The sequence below is a fragment of the Ptychodera flava genome, chromosome 6 (assembly GCF_041260155.1).
Source record: "Ptychodera flava strain L36383 chromosome 6, AS_Pfla_20210202, whole genome shotgun sequence".
Lineage (NCBI taxonomy): Eukaryota > Metazoa > Hemichordata > Enteropneusta > Ptychoderidae > Ptychodera > Ptychodera flava.
Window position 1 is genome coordinate 28699487 of NC_091933.1, and position 17692 is coordinate 28717178.

General features: G+C 38.9%; 1 protein-coding gene across 1 annotated transcript; it reads right to left on the bottom strand.

The window, feature by feature from the left end:
- Positions 1-9827: 9827 nt before the first annotated feature.
- LOC139135419 (probable G-protein coupled receptor 173) lies at positions 9828-13334 on the bottom strand. The gene is made up of 2 exons (XM_070702797.1): positions 13027-13334; positions 9828-11792 (listed from the first exon to the last, which is right to left on the bottom strand). Exon 2 carries the CDS (start codon positions 11635-11637, stop codon positions 10414-10416), a length of 1224 nt encoding a protein of 407 aa, XP_070558898.1. The 5' UTR covers positions 11638-11792; positions 13027-13334; the 3' UTR covers positions 9828-10413.
- Between the last annotated feature and the right edge of the window lie 4358 nt (positions 13335-17692).

Sequence of the window (17692 nt, forward strand, 5' to 3'; positions counted from 1 at the left end):
TCTGCCTGTCTGTATTGACCAGATTCTACTCTTGAAGAAACCACTGTATAAGATTACCATCCAAATCTACTGATCTACCTATCGATACATGTATAACTGTGCATACGTGCAGTAATTAGTACGCATAAACATGGTCACACAGATAAAGACAATCATGAATTCATTCATGCATATTCCGATTATCAGTAGGCATATTACAGTGTGCGTGTGGAATCGGATCGACGTATACCGCCTCTCCATCACCCTGATATCTTCAACCTTACAGCGTATAGTGAGTGTCATCGATGCGTATCAACTGTTTTCTTACATTTATTGTACTCTACATGGCGAAAGAAACCGGATTCGGTAGCTGTAAGAGTGAAAGATATGGTCTTTACTCCAGAGTAGTCTGTCTTGTCTTGTAACCTTTGGGTAAGAATTATAAATTATTCGTGATGTGTGACGTCAAATATGACGTCAGTTCCGACGGGGACGAGATCGCTGTTATTCGGGGACCTTTCTTGTTAGGATGCGCTTAAAGCATTGCACGGATGGAAATCCTCGATTCTCTTCCGTTGAAACAATTATAACTTTGATCGGATTGTAAGGGAACGAGCACAATTAACGGTAGAGGGCGGAAGAAAAATTGGGGCCACCAAAAAATCCTCGGTGTACAATTGGAAGGGTGGGGTGGACTTGGAAATTCCATCGTATCATGATGGGGCTCCAACTTTTCACTCAATGCAAATCATACCAATAAATTACTCTTAACAGGGCCGCAGGAAATAAATCTTTCTGAGATAATCCAAGGAAACAACCGTGTGGCTGATTAGCATAAACAGTTTATGCTTGTGAACACTGTAATGCTGAGTGTAAAAGTGTGGAAATGGCATAGACTGTTGACTATCATGGGGTACTAAAAAGATAGACAGTGGATCAGAGAAAAAAACGTTCAGGCAAGTTATTCAATTTAACAGATATAGCTAGTTTCGTTTTGGAAATGAATTGTTCATAGTCTGTTCCATGGACAACCATGTACGGTGAAATGACACTTGGGGGTGAAATTCGAAAATCAAATTTCTTGTACATAAATGCCCTATAACAATATGCTAGTGAAGCACATTGATATCAATTGATAAATATTATACATGCACAGAGATGTCTAGTTTTGTATGGGGAAAACATTGTTCATAGTTTGCACCATAGACTACTATATATAGTGAAATGACACTTTAAGGTGAAATTCAGTGATCAAATTCTTTCTATGATCAAATATTTTCTCTGCCCCGCTGTTAATTTTGCTCTTTCCCTAAATCGCCGTCATGGAAGGAAAAAAGAAGGCAGTGTGTGTTATTTGGCATAATTTTAAATAAATAAAAAAAAATTAACATTGGTGGAAAATGGACGGTAGGATTGGTTGAGGCTGCAAGTATCATATACCCAGAAACTGCCTGTAGATATGTAAGATTAAATTCAATTATAAACCAACATTCCATGAGGTGACGCAAAGCCAGTCGGTTTGTATGTAGCTTGCGGCGTATTCTTACAAGGGTGTCGGCAACTCAATAACCCCGCATGTGAAGAGTGCGTTATATCCTTCGACAAAAATAAGACTGTCATATGAATAAGCCGAATTTACTTTCAGTCGATACAAACATTAATTTCTCGGATAGTAGTGATCATGACTTTCTTGTATTACAGAATCATTGTACCACTAGTGTTGGCGTTTCATGTAATACAGGCTAGCAGACTACATCGCTGTATGTCAGACGCATTCAAAGGCACGGCACACATGTTCCAATGATAAACTGACTCGCAATGGTAATTGACTTTATCTAATTAGAAGACTGCTGTTCTCCTCAGGCTGTCTAATTCTATTATCTAATTCTATCTAATAAGGGGATGTTCGGTGAAACGGTTGTATGATTCACATATCAGCGGACACTGCTAGCTAAAGGTGGAAGTGACGCACGACGCGGCCCCCCCATTTCCGCGAAGTTGGCTGGCTCATGGTTGCACTTTGTAGATTGGAAATGAATATCCGTACTAAGGGAGCGTTCAGTTATTATGGCCAGGGGTGGCCGGCAAAATCCAGGGGGGGGGGTCACCTCAAATTTGAAAACTGCAAAGGGGGGGGGGGGTCATGTATTTTTCAAACAGCTCAGAGGGGGGGGGTCACTTAGTTTCATAAGTATCCGTCCCGTCAAAAGGCAGTTTCAATGTTCAGAAATATTCTGGGAGATAAAAATGATTCGTTGCATGATTTCATTCTCTGAAGTTATTCACCTGTAACTCTGAACAAAAGTATAATTATCTGTCACATGAACATCTTGACTTGACAACTCTGAGGCTTGTCTTATTGTAAATCAAGCTCACTGCACTGAGGGCAATGAACAATTCCTATTACTTACATATTAGAGATATAGCAAGTTTTGTCAGGGAAATTATTTAACAGTTACCTGTACTGAGACTACTAGTACCATGAAAAGTTAAATAATACTTTTAGGTGAAATTCCAATATCATAATTGTTGTCCACATCTGAACTTTTAAATACCCTATTTGAATCAAGTACATTTGTATCAATTATCAAACACCTATAAAGCACAAATTAATTTAGTTTAGCATTGTAAAAAAATTATTCTTAGTTTTCTCATAGACTCCAGTGTATAGTGAATCAACATTTCGGTGAAATTCCAAAATCAATTTCTTGCACACATATCAACCTTTAACCATCCTAGGCTAACTAAGTACTTTAAAATGAATTATCAAATGTCTATAAATACACAGATTTTGATAGTTTTGTATTGGAAAAAAATTATTCATTTTCCTCATAGACTCCCATGTACAGTGAATCTACATTTTGGTATAATTCCAAAATCCAATTTCTGGCGAACATATCCATTTGTTACCACCCTAATCTAATCAAGTACATTGATATCAATAATCGAGAGTACATAAATACATGGGTTTACCTATTTTTGTATTGGAAAAAAATTATTCATACTTTCCTCATAGACTCCCATGTATAGTGGATGAACATTTTCAGTGAAGTTCCATAATCATATTTCTTGTACACATAATATGCACCTTTAACCATCATATTCTAATCAAGTACAATTATGTTAATTATTGAACATCTGTATATGCACAAGTATACCAAGTTTTTCATTGGAAAAAAAATTATTCACAATTTTATCATTGACTCCCATGTATAGTAGATGAACATTTTTGGTGAAATTCTAAGGTCAAACTTTTTGTCCACATGCCAGTTGTAACAACCCTATTTCATTTAAGTACATTTATGTAAATTATCAAATATCTATAAATGCATAGATATAGTTTGCATTGAAAAATTATTACATAGATTTCTAATACATGTATGAGAAAATATATGTATACCATGTATGGTGAATCAACATTATCAACAGATGATTTTTAATTAAATCCAAATATCAAAATTTTGTACGCACACGCTTGCGCAAAAATATTGCGATCTACCAGTAATTTCTGTCCAACCCCTTTGAGGGGTAATTTCAAAATTATAGCAAGTCAGAAGGGGAAATCTGAGAATTAACACCGTTTGAGTTTTGTAAGGAAGGTCATTTGAAAAAATCTAAGTTCTTTTTGGGGGGATTCTGTTGCTCCATACCCCGAGGTGTTTGTGTGTTCAGCTTTACTCAAGCAATGTGGGGGGGGGGGGGGTCATGAAATTTTTGTCATCTTGAAAGGGGGATGTCATCAATTTTTTGGTACAATGGGTAGGGGGGGGGTTAACTTATTTTGACTGATGCGCAGGAAGAATTTGCCGGCCCACCCCCGGCCATAATAACTGAACGCTCCCTAATGTACACGGGCCTTTAGGAGAGTGAGAGCGATTCCGTCTCTGGGTCATCCGTATAGTTGAAAATCAGTCAGAAATCAGAGCTCATAGTTTACATATGCTTTTCGGTTCTTCCTTGCGCAATGATAAAAAATCTTGTCAATGTTGAGACAGACATTTGCCAATTTCGCTGGCCAAGGGTGTTTCTTCGGGCAGGGGCCCTCTCTCAAACAAGGTTTACATGTAAGACTACCACATGTATATCAACCGGACGATGGTTTTCATCATTACGTAATGCGTGTGCGTGAGTTCACTATGCTGAGTGCAGTTGTCAGCTGGAAAGACACATACATGTAAGACTGCATTCACAACACCTCTGGAGTTGGGAATTGACGGGGATTTGAAAATATAAAGGGTAAGCTTATGTTTGAGGCATTTGAAGGAATATGGGTACATGAAAGGGGACTCGAAAACTGTCTCTGATATGAAATATGTGTTGGATTGTCAATTTATAGCTGTACGTTTGGCTAAGTTTAGGCTGGCTTTGTTTTGAGTATCCACTGCAGTTTCTTGTTCTACTCACTGAAGCGTGATAAAAAGTCCGGTTTTTAACTTATCGTCACAGCCGTATGTATACAGTCAGCATTGTTATCGTTTACAATTGAACTCAAGTCCGGACTAAAATTCCTTTGTCATCAATAACGATGATTACGATCTTTACACATAAACATGGTATTTGCCGAACAGAATGTTTGCTATTCTAGCATGCTATGAGGAGTAGAACAAGAAAATGTTGTTCATAGTTTTCTCACAGAAAACTATTATCAAACATATATAAATATATATCTTATATTTTAGGCGAAAGTTATTAATAGTTTGCCAAATAGACTCCCATGTATTACGATTTTATATTAATTGGACGAAGCACTATATCGGCCACATTTTGCCTTCTTATACTATCATAGTTGCGCAAAAAATGGTGACCCTGCCCCAAAGGCATGCTTGAAATTCCATGGCCCTTCAAAAATGTTCGCGCAAGAAAGTTGAGACCCATCCTTTAAAAAAACACTGGCCTTCCTCGCTGCAATTTCTGTCCATTCCCTCAGAGGGGGGATTTCAAAATTGTAGAGAGTCGGAAGTGGGCATTTGAACGCATTTTGAGTTTATTAGGGGAGAGGCATTTGAAAAAATCAGAGAACTTTTTTGGATCCCCTAGAGAGGAGTTTGTGTATACGGCCAAAGATGTCGTCATTTGCATGTTGTTAACTGATGTAGAAGAGATTTTTCACTGCTAAATCATTTCTCTAGGGTCTATGGCTAAATCCCCCATCAAATAGTAAAATCTACAGGTAAGTCAAGGATCCGCTTGAGGAAGAGTAAGCGACTGGTCAGTTTCTTCGGCCTGGGGGGGGGGCGGTGGATTATTTTTTGCCGACGTCAAAAAGTGGCTGACCCCCCCTATTCCAAATTTTGAAAACAGGGTGACCCCCCCATTCCAAATTTCAAAAACAGGGTGACCCCCCCCCCCCGGCGCCGACATAGGTAAAACAAAAGGTGGACATAAATTATATATATATATATATATATATATATATATATATATATATATATATATATATATATATATATATATATATATATATATATATATTATATTTTACATTTTACATATATTTATATTTATATAGTCATTCTATGTTTTAATGAAATTATGACATGTCAGTTGTAAGATTGGAATTTCAAAGTGTCAATCTTAAAGTTTGAATACAGTACATTTTGAATGAGCTGTATTTTGAATGAGCTGTGAATGTATTTCACACTTTCTATGCTTAACCAGATGTCCTGAACTGTTGTACAGAAATGGATGTCAATCATTAATATCAAAGAGGAAAAAGCAGTGAATCAAAAACTTTGATGGGTGTTAAGACTTGCCAACCATCCAATTAAATCTCCTGAGGAGCCATAGAGAGCTTTTTTAGCCAAATCTGATGTGTACAGTGTCTGAGAGGACCTTCTCTTGTAACATTGAAACCATAAAAGCACAGCTTATAATGACAAAACTGCCTTTTTTAACTGTTATTTTGTTCATAAAAAGCATCTTTCTACTGAAAACCTGTGACACAAAGGAAAATAATTGCATCAATGAGAAGGAAAGACATCTTGTCATTTTTCTATCTCTAAAATAAGTCACTGTATCAAATATATATTGTGAAATATTTGTGCATGTTGCTTTCTCATACTGAATTTTCATAGAGAGAACAGAAAAGTATCAGGAATTTGTCATCCTTTTCATATGAAATGCAGATTTCATAATGGTACACTTTCACTTAGCAAACATCAAGATATCTCTGATTTATTAAAGTATGGCGCCCGAAGGGCGCGCCGAAAAATATGAAACATCCTGATATCTCTGATATATATGCCTTGTATATTAAAGTCATGCACCTGAAGGGTATGCTGAAAAATATCTGATATATTAAAGTAATGAGCTTGAAGAGCACGCTGAAAAATATTGAACATACAGATATCTCTGATGTATGTATGCTTGATATGTAAAGTCGGGGGGTGCTGAAAAGTATGACTGATTATTAAAGTTACGCGCCCGAAGGGCGCGCCGAAAAATACAACTGAATGATGAAATTTGTGGCTGACACTAGCATTTTAGGCAATGATGAGCCTGTTTCAAAATTCAAAAACACACTGACCCCCCCTATTGGGCATTTCAAAAACATGGTGACCCCCCCTATCACCAAAGTCAAAAACAGGGTGACCCCCCCCCCCCATGAATCCACCGCCCCCCCCCCCAGCTGAAGAAACTGACCAGTCCCTAAGCGACGTCGACTTAAAGACTGCTGATAAAACCATATGACGCCTTCGGTTAACGTTGCGAATATCCGGTACCTTGCCATTCGTAGGCTTAGCGATAAGGCCAAACAAGAAATATTTTTTCCGGTAACTCGACCGACTCTAGAAAACCCGTCGACCCTGGAAATATTCTGTGCATTTGCAAAGAATTTTGAGTAACATCTCAAAATTTTTACGGTAACCATATTTTATGGGTCTCGACAAATATAAAAATTGAAAAAATCCTCTGACCCACCTACCCTAATTTTGGATACATGTCACCGGAAGCACATGTATTTTATTCGGCCTAAAATGTGTAGGAGGTGGTTTTGTCCTTCAATCAACACACACAATAAAAACAGACAGATAAACAAACAGAAAGAAAACAAACAAGAAATTGCTGTATTGAACAACATTTGACCGTGAACTACGATATATCTAATTTGCATTTGTCATGAACATTATGAGCAGATGCATAAAACACGGTTTTTACACCACGAACAGATGGTTACAGTATGACTCGTACAACGTAGAACATATTGCTGATGTATTTTTTCGACGCATCGTAGGAATGCATGCTGTGCATGTCCTGAACACCACAGAATTAGTCGAATTAAGTGCATGTATATGGTTTCCCACTCCTAATACAAAACAGAAACAAATTTCTTCAATGCTTCACTAATTTCGCCCTGGAAACTTTGTGGATTTGTCTCACATCGGAGATGTATGTTGTCACGATTGACAAGGTCAAATTGAAATTTCTGCAAAGTATTCAAGAGCGTTGTTATTTATTGTTCTTTATTGTTGCGAACAATGCAGTCATTACAAACTGGTGCACCGACCCAGGCAAGAAAGGTCTCTATCGAATTAAAAACCAAGAGTTATTGGGTTTTGGAAATTAAATTGTTTTCACAATATCTACATTTTGATTTAAGATAGAAAGTGCCTCGGGGACATAAATTCGGAGTCTCAAACTTTTACAATACAGTACTACAATATTTGTTCTAACACTTGTGGGGGCTCAATGATGTAAATAAAGTTTTACCGGCTTATTTTTGTGAATATCGAAACACAGAGTTGACAAAAGGATGGCGGCTATTTTGAATTTACAGAATTGGCCATTACGCAGAATGCGGCGCCGCGGGAACAGATTTTCGGGCTCTATACATTTCCCCAATATGTTCCGTACATTTTCCCATAGATTTCACGAATGGACAGCGGCCATTTTGAATTTCAAATATCTGTAATGTTAGTTAATGTGTTCTCTTTTACCAAACTTGAGTCTTTAACTGTCGACTTTGAGGCGGATACTACCAAAATTTATTTGTCTAGTACCAATATTTGCACGATGACCCCTATCTCTATTCTTGATTTTGAAAGAGAACGACTGAGAGTACTCTGGAGGAAAGTTTGAGCAAATTAAAAGTAAAAGTTTTTCATTTTCGAGGCCAACTAAAGTGCCTTTAATGGAGCACTTGCATCAGTCTAACAAGACAGGTATTACACACACACTTAAAATCTAAGTCGTCACGTGACACTGGCCATCAGACCGTGCATCTGGGTCGTGAAATTTAAACGTCTTTATTCAGGACTATCCACCTCCTTTCCCTTGACCACGTGGCAGATCACTGTATTAGCGTAGAAGTACATGAGACAATCGTGGTTTATCCTCTGTCAATACTGGTACATTCTTTAATTTTTACGAAGAATCTTTTTCCTGATACTGTCCTCTGTTACTGACTTGGAAAAATTCATACACGGTTATTGGAAAATAAGAACCGTGACTTTGAGCAGTTGAATGGGACAACTGAACTGTTCTCGATTAATTTCGTGTGACCAAAGCAAAGCATAAACCTGGCAGAGACTGCAAACAGCTTGAATTCTCATACCGTGGAAAAATCGATCAACAATATTTCGTAAACAGAACATAGAAAACCTTTATATATCCTTTAACGTGTCTAAAAAACCCTAGGGCAAGCTTTTTCGCATTCCCTGCCGATTTTTAAAATGACAAAAAAATCATAATTACACTACCCAGGTTTTTCGATGTTGCTGTCTGTATTGGACAGAATGTAAAATGCTATGAGGACTCTGCAGATTGCAAAAGACAATGAAACGGACATGCTTTCGCCGAGACAATGTCTTCATGTACGTCGTTTTCTCAATCTGCTGAATTGCCGATAGTCAATTTATCCATGGAGTATTGGTGATGAGCAAATTGAAAGGTGAATGAAAATACACAAACTTCATATGTACATACCCTGTAGAAACCCTTAACACACTGTTCGCCAGTGTTGGAGACAAGACCGAATTGTCCTAGCAAAGGCTGTGAAACCATCAAATGAAGTGTCAATTGACAGATTTATTACCATGTTACCACATCATTCTGCAAATTTTGCAGCCAATTTTGGCATGGTTTCGCTCATTAAGACCTAGTGAAGTACACTCTGTAGTGGGCCCTCGTTACATGGTTGTCTAATCGGCTGTCGTCTCAAATGACAGCGCCGCCATAACGTAGACTTGTAAACTTTAACAGGACACCCTGATGCCAATAGACATTATGACGCCACCACGAAGTGCAAACTAAGCATTAGACTCATCCAAGGAATACAGAAGCACTATATAATGAAGAACAATTGCACACATTCTAACTTACTACGGCTACACTTTCAAGACAACATGATACGACAATTACAGAAGAGGTACGAGCCTTTTTTAAATCTGAACGTGATTTGCAGAAATAAAACAATCTTAATTATTTCACAAGTTAGTAAATGGCAAAGATATGGTAAAGTCTGGTTCAAGCCTGATTGTTTTCCCTGCTTTCCGAAATGAGGTGCTACATTTGCATATACTGCACGATAAATCACGTGGCTATTGATGAAGACCGTTGCAACGTCGAAGCAAGAGTTCTATCTTGCCGAGGGAATGGGGAATCGAAACAGTACATAACAAATAATGTATGTTGATCTGAATCCCAGCTGGTTGCCATATATATATATATATATATATATATATATATATATATATATATATATATATATATATATATATATAATTTCCAGTGTAATGACGATCAGATGTAGTGTACATATATATATATATATATATATATATATATATATATATATATATATATATATATATATAGGTTGTGTTTACAATCTTACACACCACAGTCTACAATGCGTAATGTAATATAAAATTTTCACAACATACAAAAACTACAATTCTCTACATCAATTAATGTATTGCACTGCGAGATGTAACACGTATATCTTTGAATAGGAATCTTCGGTGAACGATGAAATATAACAGTATATACCCGTTGGGCGAATTAAATATTACTCTGTCGAGATAAGAAAGTGCAGTGCTTCTGGATATTGACACGTCTTACTCAAATTCTGGTAACGTCCCACTCATCAAAAATGAAATGCTTTACAATGATTATGTTAATCATTTTCCACAGTAATGAATCTCTTCATTGGCGTCAATTAAGTGACACGATGTGATAATTTTTCATTTGGGCCTGTTTCTGTTTTGTTAATTTATCAGTTATAATTGATCAGTGTCGACTCATGATGAATTGTCGGTCCATCATATTTGTCAATCCTGGCGTTGCTATGTGTAATCGCTTATCAACGAGGCAACGTGTGTCACATCCTCCAGTCTCGAAGTTTGTAATCTTCTTACACGGATTGGAACATCGATACTGTCTTGCTGGCAAGAAAAAAACACGCGGAGTGAGGCAGATACGAGGGCATTTCCGTCACCTTTCGTTCGTGTATTGGTACGCCTGCTGTCTCTCGTTGTTGAGCCACGTACTTCGGCCCTTGATGCAGCTTATCACGGTCAGCAGGGACTTCCTCATGTTCCGATCCACCGCGAAACAGATCAACGGATTGACGCACACCTGGAGATACGTCATCCACGTTGCCATGGCCACGAACGTCTCGGAGAAGCGGTAGTCCTCCACGAAGATGACGATATAGTTGTAAATGATGTAGGGAAGCCAGAATACTATAAACGCCGCTGTGATTATGTACATGGTCCGCGTGGTCTCCGACTCGCGCTTGAAATGCGCCTGAAGGTGCGATCGCCGGGCGTACTGCGAGAACCCGATAAGGGTCGGTGGCGGAGGTCCGTTACCAGCGAAACCGGTAACCCAGTTTGCGGCAGCACGTCCCGTAGCACCGGGGCCATAAAACGTCCAGTTGGTGGAGTTCGCCGGCACAAAATTCAGCGGGCACATCTTGCGATGGTTTCGGAGAAATATTAAAATTTTGAGGTACATCAAATGGGTCAGGAATACAGAAATGACGAAAACAAGAATGAAGCCGAGGGTATCGTTCGATTTGTAGTATCGATGATCGTAACTACACTGGTACTCACGAACGATGTAAGTGTAGCTTCCAAGTCCGAAAATGGGTGGGAAGGCCATTATTATGGCAAGCGCCCAGACTACGAGGATCACCAACAAACAGGCGAGGAAAGTCATCTTTAAACGATGGAACTTGTGATACCTAAGAACGGCGTAGCGACTGATGCCGAGCACAAACAGCGTGAATACCGATCCGAACGTCAACAGAACATTGAAAAATGCCACAACTTGACAGACGGCCTTACTGTGTAGCCAACCGCCCTGCGACACTGCCGAAGCGGTGAACGAGAGACAATGAAGGGCCCGCAGCATATCGGCAAGAGCGATATTGAGCAGAAAGTAAAATGGCGGGCGATGCAGGCTTTTGTCCCTCACAACAATGCAGCACATGAGCCCATTGCCACAAACAGAGAGCAGGATAATTACGCCGACGGTGAAGGTTTTCAGCGCTGCCATGTCGTTCTGCGATGCGCTGTACGTCATTTTTGAGTCCACGTCGAAATTGCATGCTAATCCGGCCATAGCCGTCACGACGGTGGTTGTCGACATCGTCGCTGGCGACGTTTCATTGTCGAACATTTTACTGGTAGTTGAGTTCAATAGCATAATCATGTAGAAGATGTGCACCGCAGTTCGCAGCGACCTCGTTATCACCGTTCAACCGACCCGCACACAAGCATTGTAATTGTTCACGTATTTTGCACAACACGATGTCGCCTCAGCTGGCATTTTTGTCGGTCTGCCCAGTCACATTTTGTCACCGATATCTAAACATTGTAGGAAAAAAAAGAAAGGGAAAAAATATTCACATTTGTACCACGACATGCAATGCAATTACCATGCCGAAGGCAATTTTTGATACCCATTAGGCCTAGCGGGTCGGCAGGACATGAGCGCCTTGATACGAGGCGATCGGGGGTCAATACAACAGCAATGTTATTTTCATCTACAGTTTTGTTCGAATATCCAACTAACGTGAGACAGTGTGTAGGTGTTTAGGTTTATACATGTATGTCGGACAACCGATTCTCGATATCGGCTCCACGGCGTGTATTTTGCCTCCATTGACCGTATCGCATGTAAATCTGGATGATCAGTTTCAATTTCTCCTGGCTACATATACATGCATGTACATACATTATGCGAACGCCCACACCGTGATCTGATCGCGCTCATGGGCCCTACACCGACACCATGCAAAATCTCTATACTTGCCAAAAATGAGATGGCAAATTCAGCACAATATATCTTATTGCTCAAATATTTCGACAAAAACGGACGAGCCAGCTACATTGCAATAACTAGTCTCACCAGCCGAAGATAAATTCCACTTTGCTTCCGATCGATAACATTCCCGTTCTCTTCTAATGAATAACAAATGTTTCTCATTTGGCTCTCCATTTCGCTGAAACGTATTGATGATCTGGTTAAATCGCCAAGCAAGGCTTGCTGCTTTTATCGCATGGGCGCCCCTAAGACAGAAACGCAGGGCAGGCATGAAGCTCGGCACAGACTTAATTGGCTAAGGAAAGACTGCGCTCTTTTCATTAGTTATTCTCGGCACGTCGGAAGACTGACACCATCGGCCAGTAACACAGCGTTATATCACAACATTAATTTTTCTTCGTCTGTGTTGCCAGTCGACTGAGTAAAAAACGCAAACCTGTATATTTTCACTATGTACATGTCAAATATCACTATCGAGAATTTTTTTTTTTATTCGTGCAATTTCGATTACATCAGCGACAAGATTCGGTCCAAATTTCCTGTACATGTTCAGAGTCTAGTTTCGATAAACACCACACACTGTCGCATCCGGCTTTCACCCTAACCAAGTACGAACAACAGTATTTGGTAACAGCCAAGTCGTTTTTCCCATTGCATGCAAATAATCTACAGGGGAAAATCCTCGCTTTTAACGCTCTGCGTTTTGTCTCCGTGCTGATCGCTATGGCGGCTCGAAGGACAGCCTAATATAGTTTCTTCAATGTCGAGACTTACCACAACGTTCAAACCATGACGATGTAGGCGATTCCTCTCCATCAGTGCTATAACCGATGGCCTCACAACAGCGGTGGCTTACATTCCGTCGGGTGCAATAATAATTAGAACAGCCTTGACGCCCCGATCACGTCGCTGGAACAATCCCTCGATGGATTCGACGAGATTTGAGTCTCTCCACTCCTTTCTGAATCGAGCTAGGCAGACATGTTATCCTTTTTTTACATCGACATCCTTCATTTCCAGATCATAAAAGAGGAACGAGATTACCAGTGCGCAGTCGCAACTCTTTTGTCACGGCATCTGTTAAAAAGCCCAGTAGCACTCGGCAGCGGTCAGCTTAATGAGACCGTTAGAGGGCGACATTTCAATTATCCTATTCATGTCGAATCTCTTTCTCCGCGCCACCTGGGGTCGTTCCTGACAGCTGTGCGACCCACAGTAGGAATCGGGTTAATTCGTAATTATTTTACTGGAGTCAACGCTTCCAATTTCACATTTAAGTGATTATTCTATCATTCTTAAAAATCAGAAATCATGTAAGCTTACATCACATCTGTCATTCATCTCGTGGTAAATCTAGGGAATTTTAGTGATTTTGACCCATTATGGACAATCAAAAGATGTTAAATTTTTGCGGGCAAGAAAGTCATGGGTTCTCATCGTGACCACAGGTCGTATAAAGACAAGGTAATCTAGTCCCGAGCGATATCTCATTTACGAGTTCGAGTGGCCCAGTTGAACGCCCTAAAACGCGACAACGCCACAAGAATATCATCGCCCTGTACAGATTGCAACGGAGTAATTATTTGGGCATTCTGACTTATTGAACCCGTCAGCGCTATGGGTATCAGGACATTCTTTGTTGTCCTGGATAGGTCGATGTGTCTCATGCAAACACCCGGTAGGAAGATAAAAGGAACAGTACGTCGAAAAAGTACAATCATTTATTGAAACGTATTGCCGCGGTCCTATTTCATTTTGAATGGCCGAATAAAGTCCACCTATTCATATTTATCTCTTATAACATCACGGGCAATTTTTCAAGTGTGGCGGTAAAAATACGTCGCGAACCCATATTATAGCTAGGGGTGTCTACCAACTGTATAAAAAGAATTTAACCTACTGAAAGAAGATTGACTGGGATTTTCCTTTTGTCAAAGGGAGATAGTGGACATGTCCACACAGTGGATTTTCCAGTTGACTTCCTTTACATGATGCTAAAAATTAACTTCCACAGTTCTTCCGTTCATAAATGTAACCCCACACCGAAAATTTGAACAGTTGATACACAGCTGAGGCTCACAGGATCGCAGATGGGCCATGTCGTCCTACTCTGCAGACCATATTATTCCTTGAGATGGCTGAGGGATTTTCTTCTGAAAGTAAAAGGTTTCCAGAAAGGAGAAAAGGTTTCTATGACCAGAAAGTATCATATGGGCAAAAAATCTTTTCCCCTGAAAAATTGGAACTAGAGTTCCATTCTCCGATTTAATATGCATACTCTTGGATGAATTGGCTGAATTGAATTGCTTTCATAGTTCTGAAACATGTACGCTATACATGACATTTTCTTTGCGATTTAGAATGTAGTATTCTGTAATGTTTTCAGTGAGCGTCTGAGATTGTGCAACAAAAATGCGTTTCTTAGATGTAAAGAATTACGTGCATACACCGTTTACGTCATACCGATCTACGCTGAGAGAGAGAGAGAGAGAGAGAGAGAGAGAGAGAGAGAGAGAGAGAGAGAGAGAGAGAGAGAGAGAACAGAAGACTGCTTAAATCAGTCGATACAAGGTGAAGAAATATCATGAAATGTAAGATATCCTTGCAAGTAAATTGTTATCTAGACTTTTGCACATCAATCTATTTCCATACTGTCTCGTCACGGGAAATGCTAAAATACCACTAAATGGGAATGCCGGGCGTTGGCTTAATAATCCGGCCGCTAATTTCTTCCACATTTGGTAACTCGGTAGCTTTACAGTGTATTAGCAAACTAGCAAGGTGTGAGGTAAATACAGAACAAACAATATATATACCACAAAAATAGCCTGAAAATAGTTTTAATCGGATGAAACAGTGAAAAGTTCAAAAAACAAACAAACAAACAAACAAACAAACGAAAAGGGCAGGTCTTGCATTGTATTGTTACAAATGTACTGGTATACAAGTGTACATGTATGGATAGGGTGTAAATATTGATGTTTAATTTCTCATTCAGCAGGTACATAGTTTATGGAATACTAAATCCATCTTTTGGACGGAAAAGAAACAGCAAGTACGTAGTAAGAATGACGACGGATAACAAAGGCAACATTTTGGTATGATTTATTGTGTCCTTCCGTCCTAAACTTTTACTCAAATTTCTTGAGGCAGATGATAAAAACATGCCCAGACTGAATTATATTAAGTTGCAAATCAACAACATCCTAGGGGTACAGTTGTTTCAAAAAATAAGATAAAGGACCTGAGGACAGCGGCCTCCAAGGAAACTCCATCATTTTTGAGCGCCCCCCTCGTGTGCCGGAGGCACAGTAAGGTTGGGGGGGGGGGCAATGTTATCACTCTGTCAAGCTATGTGTGTCTTAGTCTGTCTGTCCGTCCGTTTGTAGACCATATATTTGGAGCTCATAACTCGAAAAATCATTACACTGAATGTAACCAGCATTCGTATGAGGAATGTTTGGGTAATCATCTAGAACTGAGTGGAATCTCATCGATATAACTTGCAGAATTATGACATTTTTTATAATAATTATAATGATTTTTCATTATTTCAAAGTTTCGTTTTTGATTGAGCTATTCCTTTGATAATTGGTATATATATGTTGGTAGGGACACTGCATTGTATATTTTTGTTCAAATTAGCATAATGTTGCAATACATTTTTGTTAAAGATTTTCTCTTCAGGAAAACGACTTGTCTGAAAGGTCTTGGTTTCGTTGTCAGATTTTAGGATGACCTAATTATTTAACATATATCCAAATGATGACGAAATTTAAATATGTAAAAAATGAGCCTAATTTTGTCATTTTTTGCCAAAACATCTTTTCAGAACTTCTTGATTAATAGCTTTCAAAGGTATTGATAGGCTCCTAAGAGTGATCTGATTTTCCCTTGTGAAAATTACTATTAAATTTGCATATGTAAATTTTTAGAGTAGGTTTCTCTTTCTTTGTTAGAACATCATATTTTTCGTAAAATGCTAGTCCAACAGTTTTCAAATTTAATTGACATGTTCCTAGGCATGTTGGCTTTGTGTATTGTGTAAACGATGGTGAATTTTTCACAATACTGTCTATTTGTGAAAAGACTCAAGACATACCTATTTCAATTACAAGTATTTCCATATTTAATTCTTGAGTTGCCATGGACTGGTTAAGTTCCAGAAAAATCTTTTTCGAATACATAGTATTCATCATAACAGCAATATAACACGAAGGGGTGGGGGATGAATGTTTTACTTTGATCATAATGAGAGATTAGGCACCGTGTTCTCAATGTGCCCCTTAAATTAATCCAACCTGGATGTCTTTAGAAAGTACGTAGAATGGATAGACAAAAATCTATTGCAACGACGAAAATATCATAATTTACTGCCTCTGTCCCATTAACTTGGCTTCAAAACTCATAGTTCTTTTCCAAACTGTATTGCTGGAGAAATATCGTAAAGTTTATACTTATTAATACACATAGACTCTATGATATAGGTATCCACTACATACACATACACAGTACGTAATCTCCACACATGCATCTAGATGCATGCAAAATATACGCATTTATGATGTCCGGTCATGTGATCACTATGCACCCTTGCTGCCCCGAAACAAAAGGCATGACTTACAGCTACTTTACGTCCATCACAGTCCCTCTATAGGGACTGTGGGTCCATACATGTATATCTGTCCTCACAATGTGAGTGTATCAAGTCTTTTGATTGTGTAATTGTCGCCAAGGGGTTGTCATGTTCACAGCACGGCGTGATTGGCGGGTATGACTATTTCTGCCCGATCAAGTAATTAAAGCTAAATCACCGCGTCTCTCTCTTCATTTTTAAGTTTGAGAACACGAGTTCATTTCAAGATACCATCATAGCAATTGTGTCATACAACATACCTCAAATTTTATTTCGAATCCAATGAAATCGTGACAATCATGAACATTTCAACTCAATACATTACTACCGTAAGAGCTATGAAAGTCATGCATTCCTCAGAAAGAATTTTTTGTAATCAAAGTGATAGTGGCATTTAGCCATTTTTCAATTTTGATTGTCTTAGACCAGCATGCCATTATTTTTGACAGATCACAACACAGTGATTAAATTTCTACCCAATGATACAGCACCTAGGCGTGGTTAGTTTTCCAAAGCCAGATTGAAAACGAAAGCGGGAGATCAGTTCTCAAAACTGGCGTATCCACAAAAAGTTCAAGAATGAAAGCGAAAGAGGCATTTATCAGACTATTTTAGACGGCTCATTTGCATTTTCTGGTCTTTTTTAAAATTTTGAACACGCGTCATTGCAAAAGCCTTCAAAAGACTTACAAGCCTTCAGGGAAGATAATCAAATTCATGACCTGGAAATTATTGGTCTCCATATTCGGTCAACGATAATATACCTGACTGCAGTTCTCTAAGCCAGATTGAAAACAAAAGATA